This window comes from Ammospiza caudacuta, chromosome 2 (genome assembly GCF_027887145.1).
Source record: "Ammospiza caudacuta isolate bAmmCau1 chromosome 2, bAmmCau1.pri, whole genome shotgun sequence".
Taxonomy (NCBI): Eukaryota; Metazoa; Chordata; class Aves; order Passeriformes; family Passerellidae; genus Ammospiza; species Ammospiza caudacuta.
In genome coordinates this window covers 4,241,912-4,265,143 of record NC_080594.1, presented here as the reverse complement: position 1 = coordinate 4,265,143, position 23,232 = coordinate 4,241,912, and the positions used below count along the sequence as shown (strand labels likewise).

Sequence of the window (23,232 nt, the reverse complement as noted above, 5' to 3'; positions counted from 1 at the left end):
GATGAAAATAAATGCAACCAGGTTAAATTTTGCTACCTTAAGAAAAATGAGTGGCTATCCAAATTCTCCAGCAGAAAAAGAACATATCTGTTAAAAAATTTATAATAATTTAAAAAAAATTCAGGAAATAAATCAAGACTGTTTGAAAAGCCACTTCTCTCCTATGAATACTGTATAGTAATCAGGCATATGTGCAAAAAACCATCAGCTACAAGTAGTGTAGCTGTACAGAGGTGACCAGCAGATGAAAATCTGTGATTAACAACTATGTTGCACAAAGACCTTGGCTCTAAACTCTTAATTCTGGCAGACCCCAATGAGTCTGAGAACTGAGATGCAGAATTTCTCTCTTGTGGTTTTCTTTCCAATTGAAAATGCTTATTTATATACACTCTGCTATAAATATGCATACATATTCATATCACAAACACACTGAATACTGTTTACATAATGCTGAATCCCTTTTATAATGTATTGTTTAAATGTATCATCATGCATCTCGAGCTTTTTTTAAAAATTGTACTCTTTGCTGTTTTCCCATCACCTTCAGTATGGCTGTTTACAGACTGTCCCTAGTCAGTTACCAAGATGTTGATATTCTCTTAAAATTTTTCCCAAAACTAGCATCAGCAATGCTGACAACAGTGCAGTGTTGGGTGGAACTCTCAGTGCAGCTGTAGATGTCCAGTAAACAAATGCCATAAAATTCTTTTTATTGTCATCCATGAAAATGTCATGTTCTTTCTTTCATGTGGGCTGGAGCTTTGGCAATGTCTGATGGAGGGTTTTGTCAATGTTTTATAACTGGCTTTTATTATTTATGGAGCTTCTATTCCAACAATCAGCCATTTAGAATAGCTGTTCCTTTATATTTATAATATAAATATAAATTAACAAAAACAGTTTGGAAGATGGTTCAAAGGGGCTTCATCATTTCATTATGAAAAGAGGCCTTCTTGACTTTAAAGCCACAAATGACAATCTTTTCTGTAGAGATTTGAGACTCAGGGGGGAAAAAGGAAAGTTGACTCTTGATTAGGGTGAATGGTGGATGCTGCTTTGGGAATCAATTTAGGATGAATGAACAGGGAACTCCCCTGCCACACAGGTGAGGATCCTGAAACTCTACTGTCACCAGCCACAAGGATTAATCTTGATAAACTGTCCTGGTAGTGTTACTGAGACACAGAATGTCAGCCAGATGAGGCTCTTAACCACTTACACCATCTCCACAGTGATTATTATACTTCATGCCTTTAATTCGTGGTGATACAATCATGTTTATTCCTGGAGGAGACACTGAAATCCTTGCAGGTATTCATCAATTCCCACAGCAATGAGTAAAAGAGGTTCCTCTTTCTACAGACTGTCTCCACTGAACTATAAATATGTCTGAGGAAGCCACCTGTACTAGAAATATACCTTAACTTAGTTAGAAAAAGGAATTATATTAAACCCTTCCAAACACTGGCGAGATTTTACCATCAGATTAGGAAACATGGCCTAGGATGTATCTGCCAATGGCTCACATGAAATAAGATGTATTAGACAACAGAATCCTGACAGATTTGCACTTTTGGGGTCTGACTGGAACTCTCAGCTGTCAACACGAGACAGACACAGAAAAATGAGACAAGTGTTTAGTACAGTGGTAGGGTTGTGCCCTCAGAGTGAAGCTGTCCTGCTCAGATTCTGCCAGCAGGTCTTTGATGTCACAGAGACCAGAGTCACCCACAAACTGCAGAACTGAGCAAGGAGAAGACTTTGCAGGATTCAGTGGCAGAAAGGGAATTTCTCCAGTGTAAATTCTCCACCACTTGGGATATGTTTCATACTCCCATTCCTTGTAGTGTAAAGTTAAAGCCCCCTCTGTTCTAAAGGAATAGATTGTGTGACTGCAAAGTGAGTGAAAGCATACATGGACTGTTATTTGGAAATAGAGACTTCTGTTTTAAGGTCTGTTTTGCTTAATTATTCATTATTTACTACTTTAATTATGCATGAAAAACCTCCAGTGCTTCTGAATTTTCTTTAGGCAATGCAGACACTATGGCATGCTAAGAAAGTTATATATTGAGATGTCTCTTCCTTCCATTACTCATAAGAGAAATATAAATTACAACTCAGCACATAATTCTCTGCTTCTTCACACAATGGTTTAAAGTTGATTGAGCACAATTACTTTGTACTCAGCATATTTACTGCTGTATAAAACTTTCTCTCTCTCATAAAGAAAAGGCATCCAGGCACTTTTCTGAACAATAGCATTGTTAAACATTTTTTGATGAGGCTTTTTGTGAAAACATGTTTTATCTTTCAGTTGTTTACAAGTCACTTTAGCAGTGATTTGGGCAAGTGCTTTAATATGTACTAATGTTCCTTCTTGAGCATGAACTCTGCTTAAGTGCTTTTCTGAGCAGAACCCTGTTTATCTGTCCATTTATCTGAGTTTAAAGTGAGAATTTATTCTGGTATCTCAAAACACTTTGGAACAAAGCTATTGAAGGGTAGCATATAGATCACTTCCCTCATCTCTCCATCTGCAACATCTGTACTTCCTAACACACCCTGCCCTATCCTTGTTTGCCACACTGGCTGGACAAGACACAGCACATGCTGTGATTGTACAGGACCATAAATATATATATATATTTTCTTGGCAAGCCAGTTGACAGGCAGACTGAGTGGTCAGTCAGCTGGGGTCCAATACAGAAAGCAACCCTCAGGTAGCTGAAATTTGTTTTTCAACTTGCAGACCTAACCAAGGGCTTGGTGACTGAACGGCCATTTTACACAATTCTGTTGAATCTTTTTTGCTGTTATCAAACTCATATTGGCTAATGGGTTTATATTTCTTTGTGGCGCATGACAGAAAATGTGGCCACAGAAATCTTGTTTCCTAATGAAGCCAAGGGTTAAAAAACAAACCCATTGATGAGTCCTTGTATAAAATTAAAGGAAAAGATAATCAATATTACCAAGTGAATTTTACAACCCTTACTTATATTAATGTTAGTAATTTTTTTAATATTTGATCAGGTCTGGTAATGCTTTAGACATCAAATTACAGAGAGGTTTTAGGGATGCATATTGCAAAGCCTTTTTTCAAATATTACTTTCCTTCAGTCGTCTCCTTGTCACTGTTAAAACTGAGTACCACTCTTAATTTTGTTGATACTCGCAACTGCATGAGGAGGAAGTTAAGACTTTAATATTAGTTGTGGTAGGGCTCTGTGCATAAAAATCAGCTTTAATGACTTCTGAATTAGTTCACTTCTCCTGTCAGCAAATATTCCCCCTCTTTGATGCTCTCAGACTACTCTCTTCACTAATGTGGCAGAATACAATTCTTCAGGTCCTGTGGATGCCCACAGAACTCTGCACTGAATTACATTATTCAGCAACATTGCTCTCCAAAAAGAGAGAAAAACCCCTGAAGACCAAGCTAATAATTTTGCTGCTTAATGACAAATCTGTTAATTTCACACAAACCACTCAAAAAAAAAGGCCACTAGAGGGAAGTAAATCCAATATGCTCAAAGAAAATAAAATTTAAAAAAACCCTACTCTAAATGATGGTAGCTAACAGAATGATTTGGACTTACAACAGCAGAAGATTCTTAAAGATATGACAACTGAATAAAACAATTAATGTATTTATAAGAGGTCTTGCACTATATGCAATGTGCATACCAAAACTATTAAAACAGTATGTAGGAAAAGATTGCATATTAAAAGGTAGTATCAACATGGGATAAATATGTTGTGTGGGTAGAATTTATTGCACACCTGTATCTTTCACATTAGACACATATCAAATGCAAAAAAATGGATTTAAACCAAAATCTTTGGAGTTCTGGTAAAGCGGTTCTTGTAAAAACAAATATATTTTTGTTGCCATGTCATATGTTCAATCTTGGATCTTTGTTTCCTATGAATATGTGCACAAACCTACAATATATCATGCAATACCTACCACCTGTTTCATCAGCATAAAGATAATAAGGAAATACTACCAGCAGTGAGCTTATAATAATATCTCTTCAATGTTTCAAAGCTTTAGTTCTACAGCTTGCTTTTCTGAGGTTGGATTCCCTAGCTTTTTCTATATGCCTTATTTATGACTAAAAGTAACTTTAAAATGTCCATTTTTCTCTCCATACTTTCCATCAACAAAAACTCCATGAATTTTCTTGCACATTTCTTAGAACACTGCATTTCTTTCTTGTCCTTTTAAATATGTTGTCACCGTGCTTATAGTTTTATACAACTACACAGCCTGTAAGCCTAGAGAAATGTTTTTTCTTTTTAACTACATTTTATAAATGACTCAATTTCATTAGTACAGTGCTTTCTCACCCAAAGCTGTCTTTTTAGATGTAGATAAACTGACAGATATTCTGAAAATTTGGTCTTAAATCCTCTGAAGCCTTTCCAATAGTATTTTTAGTAATGTAAGAATTATTAAAGGGAATGCAAACAGTCTAGAGTTTACTGTCAGTGTGTCAAAAACTATCAAAGCATTGGTCTTTTCCCTGTTTTGAGTAAACCACAGAGAAAATCTATATCCTTAAACCAGGGACAGACAACAGCAAAAGACATTATTTTTTAAAATCCTGCCACTTAAACGCACATCACAAGCTGTGTTCACACAGCTGTTACCCACTTTAAAAATGAACTGTATTTCAGGTGACCTCCCCCTGGACAAGCTTAGTGACTGCATTTAATACCATGGAGCAAAACATCCAAAAGGAAGTTTGCACAGGGGAAGTTTACACAGGGGAAGTTTCTGGCACCTCACTTTCTGCCTTAGTGAGAAAGGGAAATAGAGATGCAGGCTTCCAACATGATACATTGCCTCAGTGCTTCAGGCAATTGTCAATGCAAGGCCTATATATCATTAGGTATCTTATATAATTAGCTCTTCTGTTACCATCATGGACAGCGAGCAAGTGGGTTTTGTGCTTTTTCAAATCAATTTTCATGAGTATTATTAGTATTACCATCACTGTCATTATTATCATCATCATCACAGCAAGCTGCTCATTTTTGTATGCCCAAAGGCAAACGAGTTGTTACTTACTCATCGACAAAACTACTCATCCCAGATACACAGGTAAGCAGATTTTTGCTAGGCTGATCAGTGAAAGAACCCAGGGCCTTCCCTACAAGTGGAACATAACAGGATGCTCCTGAACATTAGCACTTTTACTTAGCAGAAACATATCATCAAATGTGTTCTACTCCGAACAGCAGTTCTGCCAGCTCAGTTCCTGCTCTACATTAAACACTTCAGCTGCAGTTGCAATGTCACTGCACAGCAGGTGAAAAACATTTCTGGAACAAATGTCAGCAAGGGATAATTCTGAAATAACCTTCTTGTACACAGTTACACAAGCCAGAAGAGAGCAGTGCTACATGGATTGCATTGTTGCTAACCTATGATGCTGTTTCCTGGCACAGTAAGTATTTCTAAAGAAGAAAAAATTGCAGAAGTAAACAAAAAATAGAGAGCTCTTTTAGTTTCCCATGTTCCTCACAAAGATTCACCTTGGACATGAATTCAAACTGAAATGGGGGCAAGAAAAAGCTCAAAACAACAATGCAAAGTTTAAATAAAGGAATACAAAATAATCTATTATGATAGCTTGCCTGAGGAAATGGCTCATACAGATGCAGAAGCATCTTACAAACTGTATTATCTTTGCTATGAAACAAAGATACTAAAGAAAGTGAGTTCACTTTCACTCTGCCTTTGAATTGTGGAGCTGTAATGGATAACCTGTGGTGTTTTACTCTTGTAAAACTGAAGTTGCAAAAGCACCAGACAGACTCCAGTCCTGAAGAACCACTGACACAGCTCTCTTAGATGGATAAAGCCTGCACTTAATTTCAAAGAGAAAGGTATGGGTTTGTGCCCTGTGTAATGGGGTCAAGGGCCACCTGCCAAAAGCATCTAATGCCCTCATCAGCAGAAGCTCAAAATCCTCATGGAAGGCACTTAAAAGCATTCAGCAATCTGCAAAACCCCCTAACCACCGACCCAGGCTTCCGAGAAGCACAGGATCCCCCCACGAGCGCCCGGGCGGCAGGGGCACGGCGACAGACCCGCAGCGCTGGCACTTACCGTCCTGGTCCGTGGTGACCGTGATGGCCGTGAACTGCTTGGGCGAGAAGCTGAGCTCCGAGACGCCGTTGGTGGCCTCGATCTCGAAGGTGTAGTTGACGTGGGACACGAAGTCGAGCACGGTGACGGAGGAGTTGGTGAGGCCCGTGTGCCGCGGGACGAAGCGGATGCCGCCGCCGCACACCTCGCACTGGCTGGCGTCAGAGCCGCACTTCTTGCACACCACGCTGTAGGTGAGATCCTTCCTGCCCCCCGTGTCGCTCGGGGGGCTCCACTCCAGCATCAGAGCTGTCTCGTTGATGTTGAAAACCACATTCCTCGGGGCAGAGGGTGGCCCTGCAGAAAAGGAGGGGAAAGCCTGTTAAGCCAGTGTTATCTACTTTTGCCTGAAGGCGATTATTTGCAAATAAGAGCTACATTTCAGTGACAGATTTAACGTAAAAATTTAAAGTTGTCTACATACAGTCCTTGAAAAAAACGAACAATAAATTTGTGCTTTCATAAAAAGCTAAGTAATCAAAATAACTCAGAATTAATTCAGCAAGTGTGGCATTCGTATTCTCTGAAAAATCCTTTTGCCCAGGATTTTTCTCCTGGAAGCTGAGAAGCCTCAGAGAAAAAGAACAATAATAATTATCTGATTTGCTTCTCCTGTGTTGTGCTCACATGTGGAATGTATTTGGAGATTGTTTACCAACACGGGATTGTTACACTGGGTTCTGGGCTGAGTTGTTTTCACTCATTGGCCAATCAGTGCCAAGCTGTGTCAGGACTCTGGAAAGAGTAATGAGTTTTCATTATTATAATTTTTAGCATTCTGTAAGTATCCTTTCTGTATTCTTTAGTACAGTTTAGTTTAGTATTCTTTAATATCATACAATATCATCAAATAATAAATTAGCCTTCTGAGAACATGGAGTCAGACTCATCTTTCCTTCTTTCATCTGGGGGCAATGCAAATACAATAAGAAAGAGTTTAAGAAAACACAAAAATTACTTGGGAACATCAAACCTAGACTACATAATCCAAATTTTCAATAAATGGCTCTTGCTGCTGTGGGATACTGAGGGAGAGCTCTAACCACAAAATTTATATCCTTATTTTATGTCTAGTAATGTAGGCTTTTCTGAGACTTAAAATCTTTGACATTTTGTAAGAGACAAATCGAGTAATAAATAAACAACAGCTTTGGAATAAAGACAAAAGGTAAAATTGTTTGTATTAGTTTTGCACTGCCAGATATTTCTTTCTATCCTTCACTGCTTGTCCCCAGGGATTTCTTTGATGCTGTTCATTTACAGGGTTAGCTGGCAACAGGCCAAGACTATTAGGCATAAGAAACAGTTTACAAGTTTTCTTTCTTCCCCACCTGGCATCTCGTCAGGATCAGGATAACAGTGAAGACATCAACTTTTCAACTTAAGGTCTAAAAGGATGATCAGGAAGCAAGAGAAAAGAGAAAAGTTTAGGAGGAGGAATGTAAAGACAACAAGCAGGTGTTAGAGCTGTCTGCACTGCCAGAGAACCGCAAGGGACCCACTTCCAATTTCCCACTCTTCGCATAAGTCACAAACTGTTCAACAAGTTTTAAGCTGCTTGCTGACTTATTGTGTAGGATCACATGGAAATCATCTGAGGCTTTATATATACATATAAAATAAATATATAGAGTGATCTAGTGATCGCCCCCTGCACTGAGCACTGGTGTGGCACCTCGAGTCCTGTGTCCAGTTCTGGGCTCCTCACATAAAGAAAGGCATTGAGGGGCTGGAGAATGTCCAGAGAAGGGCAATGGAGCTGGAGAAGAGTCTGGAGCACAAGACTGATGAGGAGCAGCTGAGGGAGCTGGGGGTGTTCAGCCTGGAGAAAAGGAGGCTCAGCAATGACCTTACTGCTCTCCAAAACTCCCTGACAGAAGGGTGCAGCCAGATGGGGGCTGGTCTCTTCTCTCAGGCAAAAAGTGACAGAGAAAGGGAAATGGCCTCAAGCTGTGCCAGGGGAGAGGTTCAGGGTGGACATCGGGAAGAACTTCTTCACAGAAAGGGTAACCAGGCATTAGAATTTACTGCCCTCAAAGGCAGTGAAACCAAATTCCCTGGAGGTGTTCAAGAAACCACAAGATGTGGCACGCAGTGCTGTGGTCTGGTTTACAAGATTGTGATTGATATAAGGTTGGACTCGGTGATCTTGGAGGTCTTTCCAACCTTAATGACCCTATAATTCTATGATTCCGTATTAGGTTCCAGAGTCTAACAGAAGAACTTTACCACCTAATTATTTTTTAGATTGGTATTAATGAAGGGGTGACAGAAACGTATAAATTGTTACAGGATATCTGAATAATCTCAATTTCTTATTGTATTGCTCTTCTTCCGCTTAACATGTTTCAAGCAAACACTTACTGATGTATGATTTTCAAAACCAATTTGGATGTGATCCCATACTAAGCATTATTACAAGAAACATGGACTTGGAAAAATGTGAGGCCTTATACTCCCAGTGTTGATATATTTGAGGTAACCGTGGTAAACCCAACTGCTGACCTCTGGGATTTTTGGGCTGAACGAGTTGAATAAGCATTATATTCCAAGCTCTCAATAAAATCACAGTGCTTCACCAATGGCTAGCAGAACTTGGAAAACTTTCAGCTTACTTTGCAGCTTTTGATGATTTATAAAACTGCCAACAGGACTTAGGCATAACGTTTTGATTGAGACACTGGTAAAATTTTGAGTGAGCTTTTTCTTATTTCAGAGTTTCTTAAGCAGACTGAAAGGCTACAAGAAACATTTGCAAATGACACCAGCTAATTTTTACACAGAGTTTAACATTCATAATTTTTAAGTGATGCCTTTTATTTGTTTATGTGGCATAAGCATGGGTATAAAACTTGGAATGCTTGTAAATAAAAAGCTGCTATTGTGTGGGAGAGCTAATGTGAATAATAAACATTAAGCTTTTCTGTGAACTGTAATTCAGCCACTTTTTCATTTCTGGTATTTACTTGCAACTTGTAATAAGAGAGTAATTAACTCAGCCCTGAAATGAATGATGAGTTACCTGCTGGATTTCAAGCACTTGATATTTAAAATAGATGCAAGTGTTACACTGCTTTGCAAGTTTTTAGCGGATAAGAAAGTTTAAGATCTTTTGAATGGATGAGCATTTATTAGTACATTTACCTGTCCAGAGTTTATGGTTAATAGCTCACCAATCTTCCCACAAAATAGCTATGCGGAGTGACAGTTCTAGATACTCTGAGAAACTGTCTTGAGATTGGAATTGGATTGGAAGCTGAAACCAGCACTCATTACTTCAGCTTCAGTTCTTACTCTTTATGTTCAGAAGACAGGAATAGTTATGTTTCCTCTAAAACCATGCTGTGAGAATTAAATCTTAACAAATTCCCACTGTTAAAACCATGGAGGAGTTTTAAGAATATGGAGGATGAGCTGTAATCGCACTTCCATATGTGCATAACTTTAAGTAGATGAGTAATCCCCTTGAAATAATTGGTAATATTAATGCACGTAAAACTAAGCAGCTGTGTAATTGCTTGAAGGGTTGGAGTCAGTGTTCTAAAACTGGCTTAAATTTAATCTTACATAAACTACAGATAGTATGACAACAGGTCATCATTGCTCAAGTTTTTTTTTATATTATTTCATCAATTTTGGCAGGCTCCAACAGGAATGAATATGAATCTGGGAAATAGGAGAGTTTTGTCTGGCTTTGTAGATTTTGATTTTCTATCAGATTTTCCTTGTACTATATGGAATAGCATCTATTGAAGAACCAACACTTTAAAATAAGTATTGGTACTTTTAAAATACTAAAAAAAAGATATTTTTTCATTTGTACTAGGGAGTGAAGGTTCTTATGGTTTGTGACTTATTTCTCAGTTGTAAGAAAAATCACATATTATTGTGCATTCACATTTCAGTGAAAAGGAAAACTATCAATTATGTTAGAGGTGTCTTAAAGCATAAGACTGTCCTTTTGCAAATGCAGGAAAAACCCGCAAACACACTTCATACTCAAGGCCCCTCATGCCAATTTGCATGAGGATTAAATAGCTTTTTAATTGCTGTTAAATTATGCCAGTTAAACTGCGATTTCATGCAAATATTAAGCTGTAACGACATGCAGTGAATCATTTACTAAGATTTAGAACTTGGAACAAAGAGAGACAATTAATTGTAATCCTCAGATTCAGCTAAATTATGTGTCACTGGGCTTTTATGAATGTGGCCTGATTGCTTTGTTATCATTTATAAATTATACAAAGATTATTTGGCACATTGGAAAAAGCTGGCAGCAATAACCTTTCTGCAGACATCTGTATGCAAAGCTCTTGGGGTTTTCCTTATATTGATTTTTAAGAAAAACAAGTAGATTGGTGAAAATAAGAGATCCTTTCCTCGCAGCAAAATTCATGACTTTGAGTTTTATGCGCAAGAATAAAACACACTTCAGATGGATGAGCATTATAAAAACATGCAGCTCTTCTGCTGAGATGGAACTCAGCCAGAGTGTGAGTAATGGCTTTTGCTTCATTTACAAATTACAATGAGGAAGTATTTTGACACTTGCTGTGAAGGAGACTGGCGTGGATGGCTTATGGTGAAGCAGGTCTGCTCTGAAAGCAACCGAGCTGGGTTTGCGCCTCATGCAGTGCTTTGCGCCTCATCTCATTTCATGTATTCTCCTCCTCTCTGAAGGCAAAGTGCATCTTCCTGTGTATGGAAGGAAGAGGAGCAAATCCAGTACTGAGTCTGGTGAGGGCAATGCAGTATTCTACACTCTTGAGAGCGAAGACTGTCAGGAAAACAAATTGTTACTGTTTAAGTAAGAACTGTCCATTAGACACTATTGGGCTCTTAAAATTTCATGTCATTTGACTTCTGAAGGTACAGCAGAAGGGCAAAGATTAACCATCATCTTAGGATACTCAGAATCAGCATCTGGCTGTGCCCCTTGAGTTCAAAATTGTGTTTTGATATCTATATATGTAGTATAGATAAATAGCGTCACTTGATGTAGAATTACAATTTTCCCTTTTCACTTATTCTTTTCCTGTGAGACAGGCAGGAAGAATGGAAGCCGGCGACTGCAAACCAATATCCCAAGTCTGAGCATAATGTTAAGTTACAAAAAAGCGTATATATATAACAATAGATGCAGTAAAGACTTCAAGTGTGTTGCCTGATTTTGCTGCTGAAATTCAGTGTTGACTTAAAAATACAGGATATACTTTGTGGCAGAAGTTATTGAACAGAGCATAAGTTTGTCAGGTTCAAATTGTTTAAGCACAACACTAAAGAGAGGAATTCAGACAACTCACACAACCAACATAAGTCTGCCTGACCTTGAAAAGATGGATCAATTCATCCAATTACTTTATAGTGGGAAATGTTAGACATTATGTGCAGAGTAATCAGACAGGGGATTAGATATGATGCTATTTGTTGCTCACAGTGTATGCAGAGATTTCTGATAGAGTACTTGCATATGGCAAAGAAATACAATAAGAAGGAAGAGTAGCAGTGAGAGATTGATAAGAAGTGTAAGTCAAATGAAAAGAGCCTAGGAGAAGTAGATTAACAATATATTCTAATGTAATTTTAATTCCTCTTACTGAAATTAGATTTCTATTATGGTGTTCTGCAAAGTGAACACTCTCCTCCATGAAATGCAGCTACATAAAGTAAAAATGGGAGCTGTACAATTTTGTAAAAGCACACAGTTCTTTCAAAGAATTAATCAAAGTGAAGTTGAAGCTCATCTAGAAAGAAGTGGATGCCTGTCTTAAATCAAGGTGAGTTTTTTTCCCATAATGCCTTCCTTATCTTAGGGACAAATACAGGTTAGTCAAAAATCACAAAATTATGTATTCTAAAATTAATCAAAAAAAACCCTAATGAATTTTCATTATGACAATTGCATAAGAAGGAATAACTCTCTGTTAAAAGAAGGTGATGGTGCAAGAGGTTTAAATTATATCTCATCCTGATTTGTTACATTTTTTTTTCCTTTCTAAAAATTATTTTCTTGTCTTTTTTAGAGCATTTAGTTTTTATTTGATTGTTTGGGGATATTTGTCTTACACTTTTAATTTAAATCTGAGAAGACAGCAGAGCATGTTATATCAGTTTTTTTTTCTTTACATGACTCCAGCTTTTTCAAAGTCTTTGGACCAGCAAATTTTCAAGTATATAAAATGCACATTACTGGTAGTGAAAACACCATATTGCTATCTATATTACAACAATTACACCTCCTCCTATTACATCTCAGAATTACAAGTTCAAAAGTCACCAAACTAAGAAACCTGGGTATGTTTATGGTTATCTAGACACTAAGCAGAAACATGCTGTTTGAATTTTGATTTAAAAGTCTCTTTTGATTAACAGGAATGGAATTCCTCACAAAATAATAGTTTGGGTGGTTTTTTTTTTTTTTTTTTGGAAATCCAAACCAAATAAAGGAGGCAACAGAATTGCCAACACTGGTAATGATCAGACTTACTGGTACATGCCATAGTTGGTGGGTCCTTCTCAGCTCTGAAATAACCCTTCTCACACTGACAGACAGAAGTTGCTTCGATGTGAGTCAAACTGTGTGGAGGGCACTTGGAGCACTTCACATTTCCAGCAAATGCTTTATAGAATCCAGGCCTGCAGGCTGCAAAGTAAGAAGATAAGTTTCATTAATAGAAGAACATTTTGGTCATAAATAAAATCTGTTCCAAGCAGTAATAATGCTGCTGCTTTCCTTTCCAATCTAGATATAGATGCTTTGATAATACAATTCTTGACTTTTTCTTTTTTTTTTTTGGTATATGGACTTAAAAGAATAAAAAGAATCTGTTCTTGGTATATAATAGGGAGTTGTTAAGAAAGATAACTTCCCAACTTTTAGTCAGTCCTCAGTGCTGCTTGAAATTGTCTCTAAATGACTTCACTACTATCACTAAACATTATTTATGTTTTATCTACATGTATTAACCAAACAGAAGGAATATAACTTCTATATCTGCCAGAGCTGTTAATATGGCTTCCTTACTGAAGTAATGGACAACTTGCAATACCTAAAATATTTACCCCCACAAGTCCCTGATAAGACGGGGATGACATCCCCAAATATTTATGGCTGGTCTGACTTGCCTACAGCACCTCAAAAAACCTCTGAGAGCAGGGCCCCATCAGCTGGTCCCTGTTGGCACGAGAGGCTGGAGGATGAGGAAGGGGTGAAGGAAGAGATGAAGGAAGGAGATGCTGACACCCTCCAGCACAAACCTTCACAACCTTTCTGATTGGGTTAAAAAAGGAAAAACCCTGGAGAGCAGCCAGCTTTGGGAGAGAGAATGTTGGGATGCTCAGAGCTCATCACTTCCCCAGTTACTGGGAGCTGCCGTCCCAGCTGTTCCTAACCACAGCACAAGCTCACACGCCTTTTTTTGCTGGCCTTTCAAAGCAGAAACAAGTCATTAAAAAATCTTATCCCAGATCTCTTGGGCCTACATTCCGAGATATTATTTTAAAATCATCCTCAGACTTCATCACACACATTTAAACAGAGATTTCCTTCTTTTCCTGCCAGCTACCACATTTGCACATGCCAAGCATGTATTGCAGTTTCTGTCTTCTGGCTTCCCCACATGAAAACATTAAAAATTAAAGAGCAACTCAGACATGTGCAGATTTTACAGGCTCCTTTTCCTCTTAACTCCTCCAGCAGTACAATGGAAACCAGCACTATAAATATGATTTTGAGGTTCCATGTGGCTTTTTCTCACTTTGACATATTCAAGACTATTTTCTTCACACTGCTGGAGGAAATAGGCAGTACCTCCTTTTCTTGTAGTAAGATACAAAAAGATTTAAAATTAGGTGTTTCTAAAAAGTACCTCAAAGTATGCATTTAATGGATTCAGTGTCAGTTCATATTAATTGACTTATTAAAAAGTATCAACTCATAGATAACGTATACAGGATCAGTTTTTCTTCTGATTCCGAAGGCCTTTCTAGATATAAATGCAGTTTCAGTAGTAGCTGAATGAAAAGGAGTAAGACGACACTGAAAAAGATAACACTTGATTGCCTCTCACAACCTAAGAGCCAATTTTTCAAATGCAGTTTCAAGAGCTTAATTTTGACCCAGCAATTTCAGCAGTTCCCCCCCAGTGTGCTGTTCTGACTTTGCTGAATAGACATTAGAGAGGTATCCTGCCCTGCTGTCACTGACTGGGGAAAGAAAAAGGATTTCTGGTGTTAGACATAAAAGGGGTGGGAACAGCAGGGATTTTCCCCCTGGAAGTAGGCTACTGATGCAATTGTGATTATAGTGAGTGGCAATTTTCCCCTGATTGGAAAGGCAGCAGGTTTGGTGCAGGGAAGAACAGCACTGCAGACATGGTGCAGGCACTGACTCCTCTCAGCTGGGCTGGAAGGAAGAGGGGAGGTAAGGCAAAACTGGGGGAAGGGTGTTGTGCTTCCCTGCTCCCTCCTCATCTTCTCATGCTCAAATCCTGCCCTGATAAGTATTAAATCCTTGCTTTATTTCATATGCTACATTTGTGACTCAAGAGCTGACAATTCAAGATTACAGTTTCATTCAAAGCAAAATGAGTGCTCTTTAAAATCCTTATTACTTCTGCAAATCATGTCTCTCAGTTCTGAAATCATTCCTTCTTCCCTTCTGTCCCCCAAACAACAAATTACTTTGGATCAAAAGAAACACAGATTTCTCTTTCAAGAGCAATATTTTATATAAAATATAAGAACTCCACTATTTCAAGATAAAACTCAAGGAGAAGATTTTTTTTTTCCAATTAAAATAAAAACCAAATGTTTTATTCTGAAATAGTAGTCTAAATTGTATTTAAAGCAATTATGTTTTTGACATGGTAAGTCTTTTAAAAGAAAGCACATACATACTCATGGAAAAGATGGAGGGAAAAAATAAATGGATTAAGGTAGAACATTTTACTTCTGAAGTCAATTCAAGACAAGTATGCATCGCATTCTGTGGCAGAGAAGTTACAGGGATACCCGGGAAGCTTTCAATTGAGAGGTTTACAAAGGTATTAACAACCCACTCCTCACCCAAATGCAGAATCTCACAATCATGATGATTGATATTTCCAAATAAAAAACCAGCCTTTCATAAAAAAGATAAAATAACACAAGCTGAAAGCCCCAAAATGATCACAAGCTTGGGAAAACTCATCCCTCTGGATAACTCAGAGCTGACCACTAGCATTCATGGTGGAAGGAAATAAACTGTTACTGTGTCCAAGTCAAGCAATATGCAGTCTCAGTCTGAACTACAGCACTTCAGCTGCTGCACATATCTAAGCTAAGACTCTGAAAAGAATCATTGTGTTTCAGTGTTGGCAAATTAACCAAAATAATTACTAAATTTACCATTTTCCACAGAAAATCTCCAAATGATCTCTAATGATGATTACTCAAAAAACAAAAAAAAAAAAAAAAAAAAAAAGGGTTGTTTTTATCTGTGTTACCACAGAGTATTTTTTCTACCTTCCAAATCACTGGGTGGCATCTTGTTTCCCCTAATGTTTTCTACCAGAGGTGACTTTGTGAGTTACTGATTATAAGAACTGTATGAAATGTGACTTTTGTAAAGCCCGGGGAAAGACAGTATAATGTCTTAAAGGTTCAGTAATTAGAAGGGCATCTGAATGAACAATTTAAAGACACTACAGATTTCTCCAATGAAATATGAGCAACTAGGCAGAGAAGCACTGATAATTTAATTGGCTTAATAAAAGATAACACATCCATAAATGTGCTTTGCTGCACCTTCATCATGATTTGACCGTGAGTTTTGGAAATTACAGAAGTTTTCTAACTAATACAATTTTCCTTGTTTAATGATGAATAGATGGGATTTAGTTTTGTTTGATTACTGCATGGCCACCTGAGGGTTTTTTGAATTCCCCAGTCCAGTGAACAAAGCCATGGCTCCATCACTCCAAAACACAGCCGTGGGCTCTCCTGTGCAAGAGTCTTTACTGCTTGAGGCTGCTACAGCCATTAAGTGCTTCCCCAGCCTCAGGGGTGTATGATATAGAGACAAAAAACCCAGAAAATAAAAATACAGTCATCATCGGACTGGTAACAAAACCTTGTTCCCTAAAACAATCAAAAGCAGCAATTTCACTGCTCTTTGGGAGCACATCATGGTCTAAGATTCCAGTTTTTAGTAGTTTCAGTTTCATAACATCTGAATTGACCACTACAGTTTTAGTTGAAGAGGAGTCCAAAGGAAACTCAGGAACAACTTTTAGGCATGTCTGACACTGTTGGTCTGTGGGTGGGAAGGTATTTGTCATGAAAATGGATTTTTTATAGCTTGCTGAGGACTCATCAATCAAATTAAATCAAAGAAGACACTGTTGTCATTTACAATGAATGGCAGCCATCAGTAGCTGTGGAAGAGGTGTTTTAATCTTTCTGAATCACACAGTTTGTCATGCATTTCCAACTCATATTTTTTAACCTTGCTTTACTGGATCCCACTAATGCCCTGAGAGACTGGTATCTTTCATATTTGTTATATTCTGAATGATCTCAATTTTGAAGTCCTCTTATCCCTCTTCCATCTGCTCACTATAAAAAGGGCAATCCAATAAGGCCTGTTCCATTCTACCACTGTGCAGAAAGAACTGTGGTAATACTTTACCCAATTTATATTTTAGTAGAAGTGTCTAGAAAAGAACATGAAAGAATAATGCAATGAAAGTTGGATGCTCTATATTAAAAAAGGCAGAATACAATCACAAAATCAAGATTAGGACATTACAGGATTAGTACAATAAAGCTATGAGGAAAACCTTTGATTGTGAGCACTGTCTGGTTAAATAATCTCATCTTTCTCACATGATTCTTGTTTTATCCAGGTCATGAATGGACTGTGAAGGGGATTCACTTTGGGTCGTGTTCAAACTGATAGTGGGACTGTGCAGCATGAATTGCTAGAAACCTGAGGAAGAATCCAGTGGAGGAAGGCCAGCTGTCACAAGATTATAAATTATCAAACATGCTGGTTAGTACAAATTACAAAAATAAAAGACATCATGGTATTGAGAAAACAAAGATCTAGTTTGATTTAGTTCCTACACAGAGTAAGGATGGGACAAGTGACACCTCTAAAAAACTTAATGACAGAATGAAAAAACTTTGCGCAACAATTGGCTGATTTCCCTTTTTCATTTGCAATAAACTTGATAATTAATTAACAATTAAATGAATGTGTGTCCATATGCTGCAGTCAATCTCTTCCCTTGCCAGTATCTCTGCTCCCTAATATTTCTATTCTTAGATCTGGAGAACTTCTAGGAGCATTGCTCCAACCCTTGACTTCAGAGAGGAGCAAGGCAGAGGAGACCAAAAGAGGCAGGGATAAGGCTGCTTCTTCAAATATGACTACATAATGACAATAAGTAAATGAAATTAAACGTTCTTCCTCTTTGTGCTCTTTTTATCCCCCTAGTGACTCTTCTGTCATTCCCACATTTCAATATTCTGTGGAGTTTTTTTAATGAAAATTATTAGAAGAAATGACAAAGGAGATAATTGCCACCTATCAAACATTATTTTCAGTTCACATCAGTGCAGTTTTTCTCTGTATAAATCACTAGTTTCAATACAATAACTTGAACAATTATTCAGGTCGCACAGCATGGTTTAAAAGAATTTGAGGTTTATCAAAAAAATGCATACAGATAAGATATTAATTATATTCATTTCATCACTGCCTGTCATACTAGGTACAATCCAACAGCTCATCAAAGAGCTGGGAACTGTGCTACACAACCCAGGTAAATTCTCTTCTGCACAGACTCATTTTGTGCTACAAAAACAAACAAACAAAACCCCTAAACAAAAGAAAAATGAGCATCCTAAACACTAGAAGGGAATTTAAGAATATGATTCTAAATGCATAAGTACTACTCTAAGAAAGAGACAGAAAATGTTTTCAATCCTGATAAAACTCTTTTTCACTTAATTCTTAGAACAGGTGAAATATTTTTTTTCCAGACTAATATAGTAAATAAAATTTACTACTACAACAGGTAGATGGCATGTAAGGATGTTCCACTGAATACAGAATTAGCAAATTAGTGTTCCAAAATAATAAATCAATATGAAGTTAGCAAAATAGGCAGCTGAAAAGAGGTTTATTTCATTGAAATATCAAGCACTGAAATCCAAATGAAAACAATATCCACAAAAAAGCCCGAACAAAACAAACAAACCCCCCCCCCCCCCCCCCTGTTCCTAATACAGGCTACACAGTTGCAAAGAGGGGCTGCACCGATTTCAAAATACTCCTTAAAAATGTTTTATGAAATTTACTCATGAGTCAAAAGAGATTTTTCTTAAGAAAAAGTTGCTATTTTGCAACTTACAGCAATTTTGTGTATTTTTATTTCCATCCTAAAGTCTCACAACAGTGCCAAGTGACAAAAATGGCTGCAAGACTGAGGTGCTTTATCAGTGATGGAAGAAGAGAGAGAAAACCAACAGGATGCACCTTCACTGATTTGTGCTGCTGACTCTGAAGTCCAATAAATTGGTTGAGGTGGGAACTACAAATACTCAAATGCACTGTTCCACACCCAAATTAGTCTTTATCTCAGTTGATATTTTATGGACAGACCCCATAGAAAAACCAATTGCACAATTAAACAGATTTAATAAACCCTTAAAGGAGACAGTAAAAATACTATTTTCCACACTGCATAATTTTTAAAGGAGCATCACTGTGTTTTAGGAAGATAGTAAACGAAAGGAATCAGTCAGGCTAATTAGGGCACACAATAGAAATGGTAATCAAGGAACATGACAGCAAAGAAAAAGAAGGGCATTAATTTCCTGCAATATATCAGTGCATACTCCTGGGATCAGGAAGGAAAAGAATGGAAGGAAAAGATCATTACAGCTCCAAGCAGCCATCTCCAGCATCTCCACTAATCACCTTTAAACAGAAAAGGAGAAATGTAGCCCTGAGAACACTTCAGGGCAATGCAGAACTTACTCACTGAGTCCTCAAATCTGTCCACAGTAGCTGAGAAAACTCTCAGTTTTAAAGTATAATATCAGTAATACTTTATTTCATTGTTCTTTTTTACTTTTTAATCATTGTTCCATTGTTGAGATTAGCTGGAAGGACTTTTGGGGGGAAGGGATAAGGCAGGAGTGTGGTAAATTTCCGAACACTGTAGTGAATGCAGTAACAAGAAATATCATTTATTGTAACTACAGAAGGAACCTGAGTTTGTTAGAATTTCTCTGTATTATTTCAAGAGGAATTAGTGTCCAACTGCTCTTTTCATAGAAGCTTTCATGCTCCTGTGTACAGCTGAGGACTGACCTATCAGAAGACACTGCAAACAAGCAATAGACCATACCAAACACTTCCTTCTGCAAGAAAAAATGGTCTGAATAGATCAGATGCATTTTGTGGCTAACTCCTTTGCACATTATCTATCTCCTGTATCTGCTGCTGAGATCAGTTACAGAATCCTCTCCTGGCCTGAACATAATAACCAAACGCTAGAAAAGTCCCTCCCACTATTAAAAAACTTTAAAGTGCCTTCGTATCAGATACACGTACAAAAATTGCTCATCTATGGAGAGAAGTGGGTTAATCATACTATATACTTACTATATTTTATATCAAATGCTATCATAGATGTGTTATTCTCCCCTTTATTGGGACACAGAGGGAGAATAACTCATATTATTATATATCCCATAAACTGTAGTTTCTGTCGTCCCTCTCCCCATTTTTCCTCCTTCTTCCCCTTTGTATGCGAAAACTTTCTGTTTTCAGCTCTGAACAGATGATAAGTAGTAAGTCATGGCTTTCTCTTTTTCCTGTGCAGTAACAACTCCTTGGAATCTGCAGATGCACTTTTTTTCTATCCGTAACAAATTAATCTGCTAGCCTGGGTTAGTTAATTCCTATGATAACCATTACTCAATTTGCTTTGCATATGGGAATTTTTTGGTAACCATTTTTTTTTCTGAGGATGTTTCCACTTTTGCACAACGACCAAAACTTCCAGCCTGAGTGTTGTTGCAATGATGTTTTGTTGGCTGGCTTTATGTCAGATTGATTTTCTGTGTGAAAATAGTAATTTACCAGAGCTGTTCTCAAATAATTAATGCCACTTGGCTTCATGCCTCCAAAAACACTCAAGGTGTGCACTGAAATCCTACAAAAGCTCCCCCTGCCATGACTTACTACTGGATAAGCTTTCCAGAGAAGGCAGACCTTGAAGGAGTGGAATATCCTTACAGGCAGTTATTAACAATAAAAATCTGAACACCAGTGCAGTCTCCATTTACAAGGTTATAGTTTCTTGTTATGGCCTTATTATAACACTGCAGTTTTTAATGGCTTAAGATCTAAAACTAAACTTTCTTGGGTTCACTGCTTTCACTATAGCAATTATTTTGATAATAGATCAGCTAAAGTAATCCAGTTTTTTCTACTCTGTGCAATTATTAATGTAATTAGCAAGATTCAATAGCAATGAGAAAACTATCTAATCCCCTTTACAAATACTTTAAATAATCCAATATTTAAAAGGAGAGGCTTGAAATGATGCTTGCATTTTTAATTATGGTTACCAAAACTGCACATTCAGGTATAGATTTTGAATGTGGGAGTTATTTAAGGCCCTGCTTTATTTGCATGTTCAAGTCAGGAGTTTGGGCATACAGACAAAATTACTGTAATCATGGGGAACATTTAAATGCCCCAATCCAGACAGGTAATTGTAAAGCTGGGTAATTCACATGCAAAAAATGCTGAAATGTTCTTATAAAATCAGGCATTTGGCCTTTGAAATAGAGTCCTTTTGGACGTGTTTGCAGAAAAGCTCACAAGCTTGATTTTTAAAGACACCAAACATGATTAGTGACTCCCAGACTATTTCAGTTCTGACTTACCACTGAAAATAAAGTACTCATGCCTCTGTGAGAAGCAAATACAATTTTCTTTTGTATTATCTCTGAATACCCACAAGCTCACAGGCAAATAATTTTGATTATTAAAAATTATTTTCAAGCCATCTTTTTGCCTTCCACATGACTGTACTCAATTTTATGTAATCTCATTCTATTCTATCATTGTTTTAAGACATAAGAGTAACACAATGTGGTACTTGTGAATAAAAATTCTGTGACTTATGTCAGCAACTAACTCAGTATTCAAACACCTATTTTGCCACAGAATCAACACATAAAATTCTGTGATTAGTTCATTCAAGTTTTCCTTTTCATCACATCCATGTAGAATCACTTGCAGTACTTAGCCCCAAATTACAGCAACTATTTAATTGTATATACACAGGTACAGATGACACACACATTCCTGGGGTTTTTTGTGGGTTGTTTTGGTTTTTAGTTTGTTTGGTTTTTTTCAGTAAGTAAACATTGCCAACTTCTCCCAACCCATCATCACATTCCAATTAATGTGAATTTCAATTTATAGGCAATACCTTGGTAACCCAAGGGAAAGCTCTCACTACTGTCTCAAATATTCATCTACTGGCTTCCTATGACAGGAATAAATCCTTTTATGATGCAAATCCAACCCCATATAAATAAAGCAAAAATCAGGAAGGTGCCCTTTAGCTGAACATGTTTCTAATTTGTGTTTCACTGAAGTAGTTATGTGGGATAAATCTTCAATCCTTGTGTCTAGAATATTTCACATGATTGATGACAAGAATCAGTTAAGTATTTCCACTGAACACGCTGATATTTCACAGCAATCTCCCAGAGATGAACCATGACTTTAATATGAATTCTCAAATAATCAGGTTGATATGAAAAATGTTGCCTCCAAAAAGACTTCTAGTATTGATAGGGAAATTTGAGCTTAAGGACATGGGTAAATATTACAATAGAAACATATTAAATCTGCATAAAAGCTGAACCTTTCCTAAAAGAGCTGAAGAAGTACAGAGAGGCTTATTTCTAGTTTTCAGCTCTACTGGATGCACACTACAGTTTTTAAGTATTTTCCAAATGAAAAAAAATAACATTATCCCCATCTTGAAAAACCCAACCAAAGCCTTAAGCTTAGAGAGGCCAGTGGGACTTATTCAAGATTTTCTAGCAGTTAATCATCCTGACCACAGGTGCCAGGCCCTCACACGCCACAGGCCAGGTGGGGCTGTAGCTCTTTAAATGAGGAGCCAAACACCCCAAACCAGCACCATAAGGTCATCTTACAATTGATTTTACTTTATTTTTTTTGCCCTGCTTTTCTTCACAGCTGCAAACATACAATCAGAGATTTGGCATGAAACTGACCTCTTAACTACAGACTGTGCAGCTAAAAAGTTATTTTTTTAGAAGTTATTAGCATCATCTTAGTAGGACTGTGAATATGGTATCCTGCTATTTTTAAGCATGTAAATTCACATGACATTCTGAAAGAAAAATGTTTCAAGTTTTAAACAGGCATATGTGTTTTTAGTAACATTTCAGGGCAATCACGCAATTTGACCAATGATTAGACATGTCTGGAATAATCCCTCAATCAAAAGAAAAGTAAAATTCAGAATTAGGATTACACAGTCCACAGAAATGACAACTACTGATGCTGCTTTGCCATTCCTCATCAGATTGTGAATTTAATTCTGTAAAGTTTAACTCCTTTTCAGCTTTTAAGTACTTGTTAAGAAATGTTCAGGACAGAGAGCTTTTGAGTTGACAAATATCTCTGTCCTAGCTGAGGTGTGGACGCATGACAGGAACAAAGAGAGCTACAGCTCACTCACTGATCCATGGGCTCTGGTTGTGTCTAAGTCTTCCAGCAGTTAACATTACATTTATTTCACATCTGGGGGTGGCCCATTGCTTCTATGTGGTCAATTTTCACCTTTTTCCTTCACTTACATTCACGTTTCTCATACTGTGAGCAAAATGACTGCGAGACAAAGGTCAGGAGCTACAAATCTGACAGTAAATTAGACACTGGTGCCTTCATTCAGTATTTGGAACTGTAAAATCCAGGAATCTGTGTTCCTCTAAAGAGTAACAATGGACTGTAC

The 23,232-nt window shown here is 37.4% G+C and overlaps 1 protein-coding gene across 3 annotated transcripts in view; it reads right to left on the bottom strand.

Annotated features, from left to right (window-relative positions):
• EPHA6 (EPH receptor A6) overlaps positions 1 to 23,232 on the bottom strand; it is a 362,947-nt gene that overhangs the window by 174,367 nt on the left and 165,348 nt on the right. For all 3 annotated transcript variants that reach the window (XM_058825149.1, XM_058825150.1, XM_058825151.1), the window contains exons 4-5: positions 12,657 to 12,812; positions 6,128 to 6,463 (exon numbers count right to left, since the gene is read on the bottom strand). In XM_058825149.1, coding sequence (XP_058681132.1) covers positions 6,128 to 6,463; positions 12,657 to 12,812 — 492 coding nt within the window. The remainder of the gene's footprint in view (positions 1 to 6,127; positions 6,464 to 12,656; positions 12,813 to 23,232) is intronic.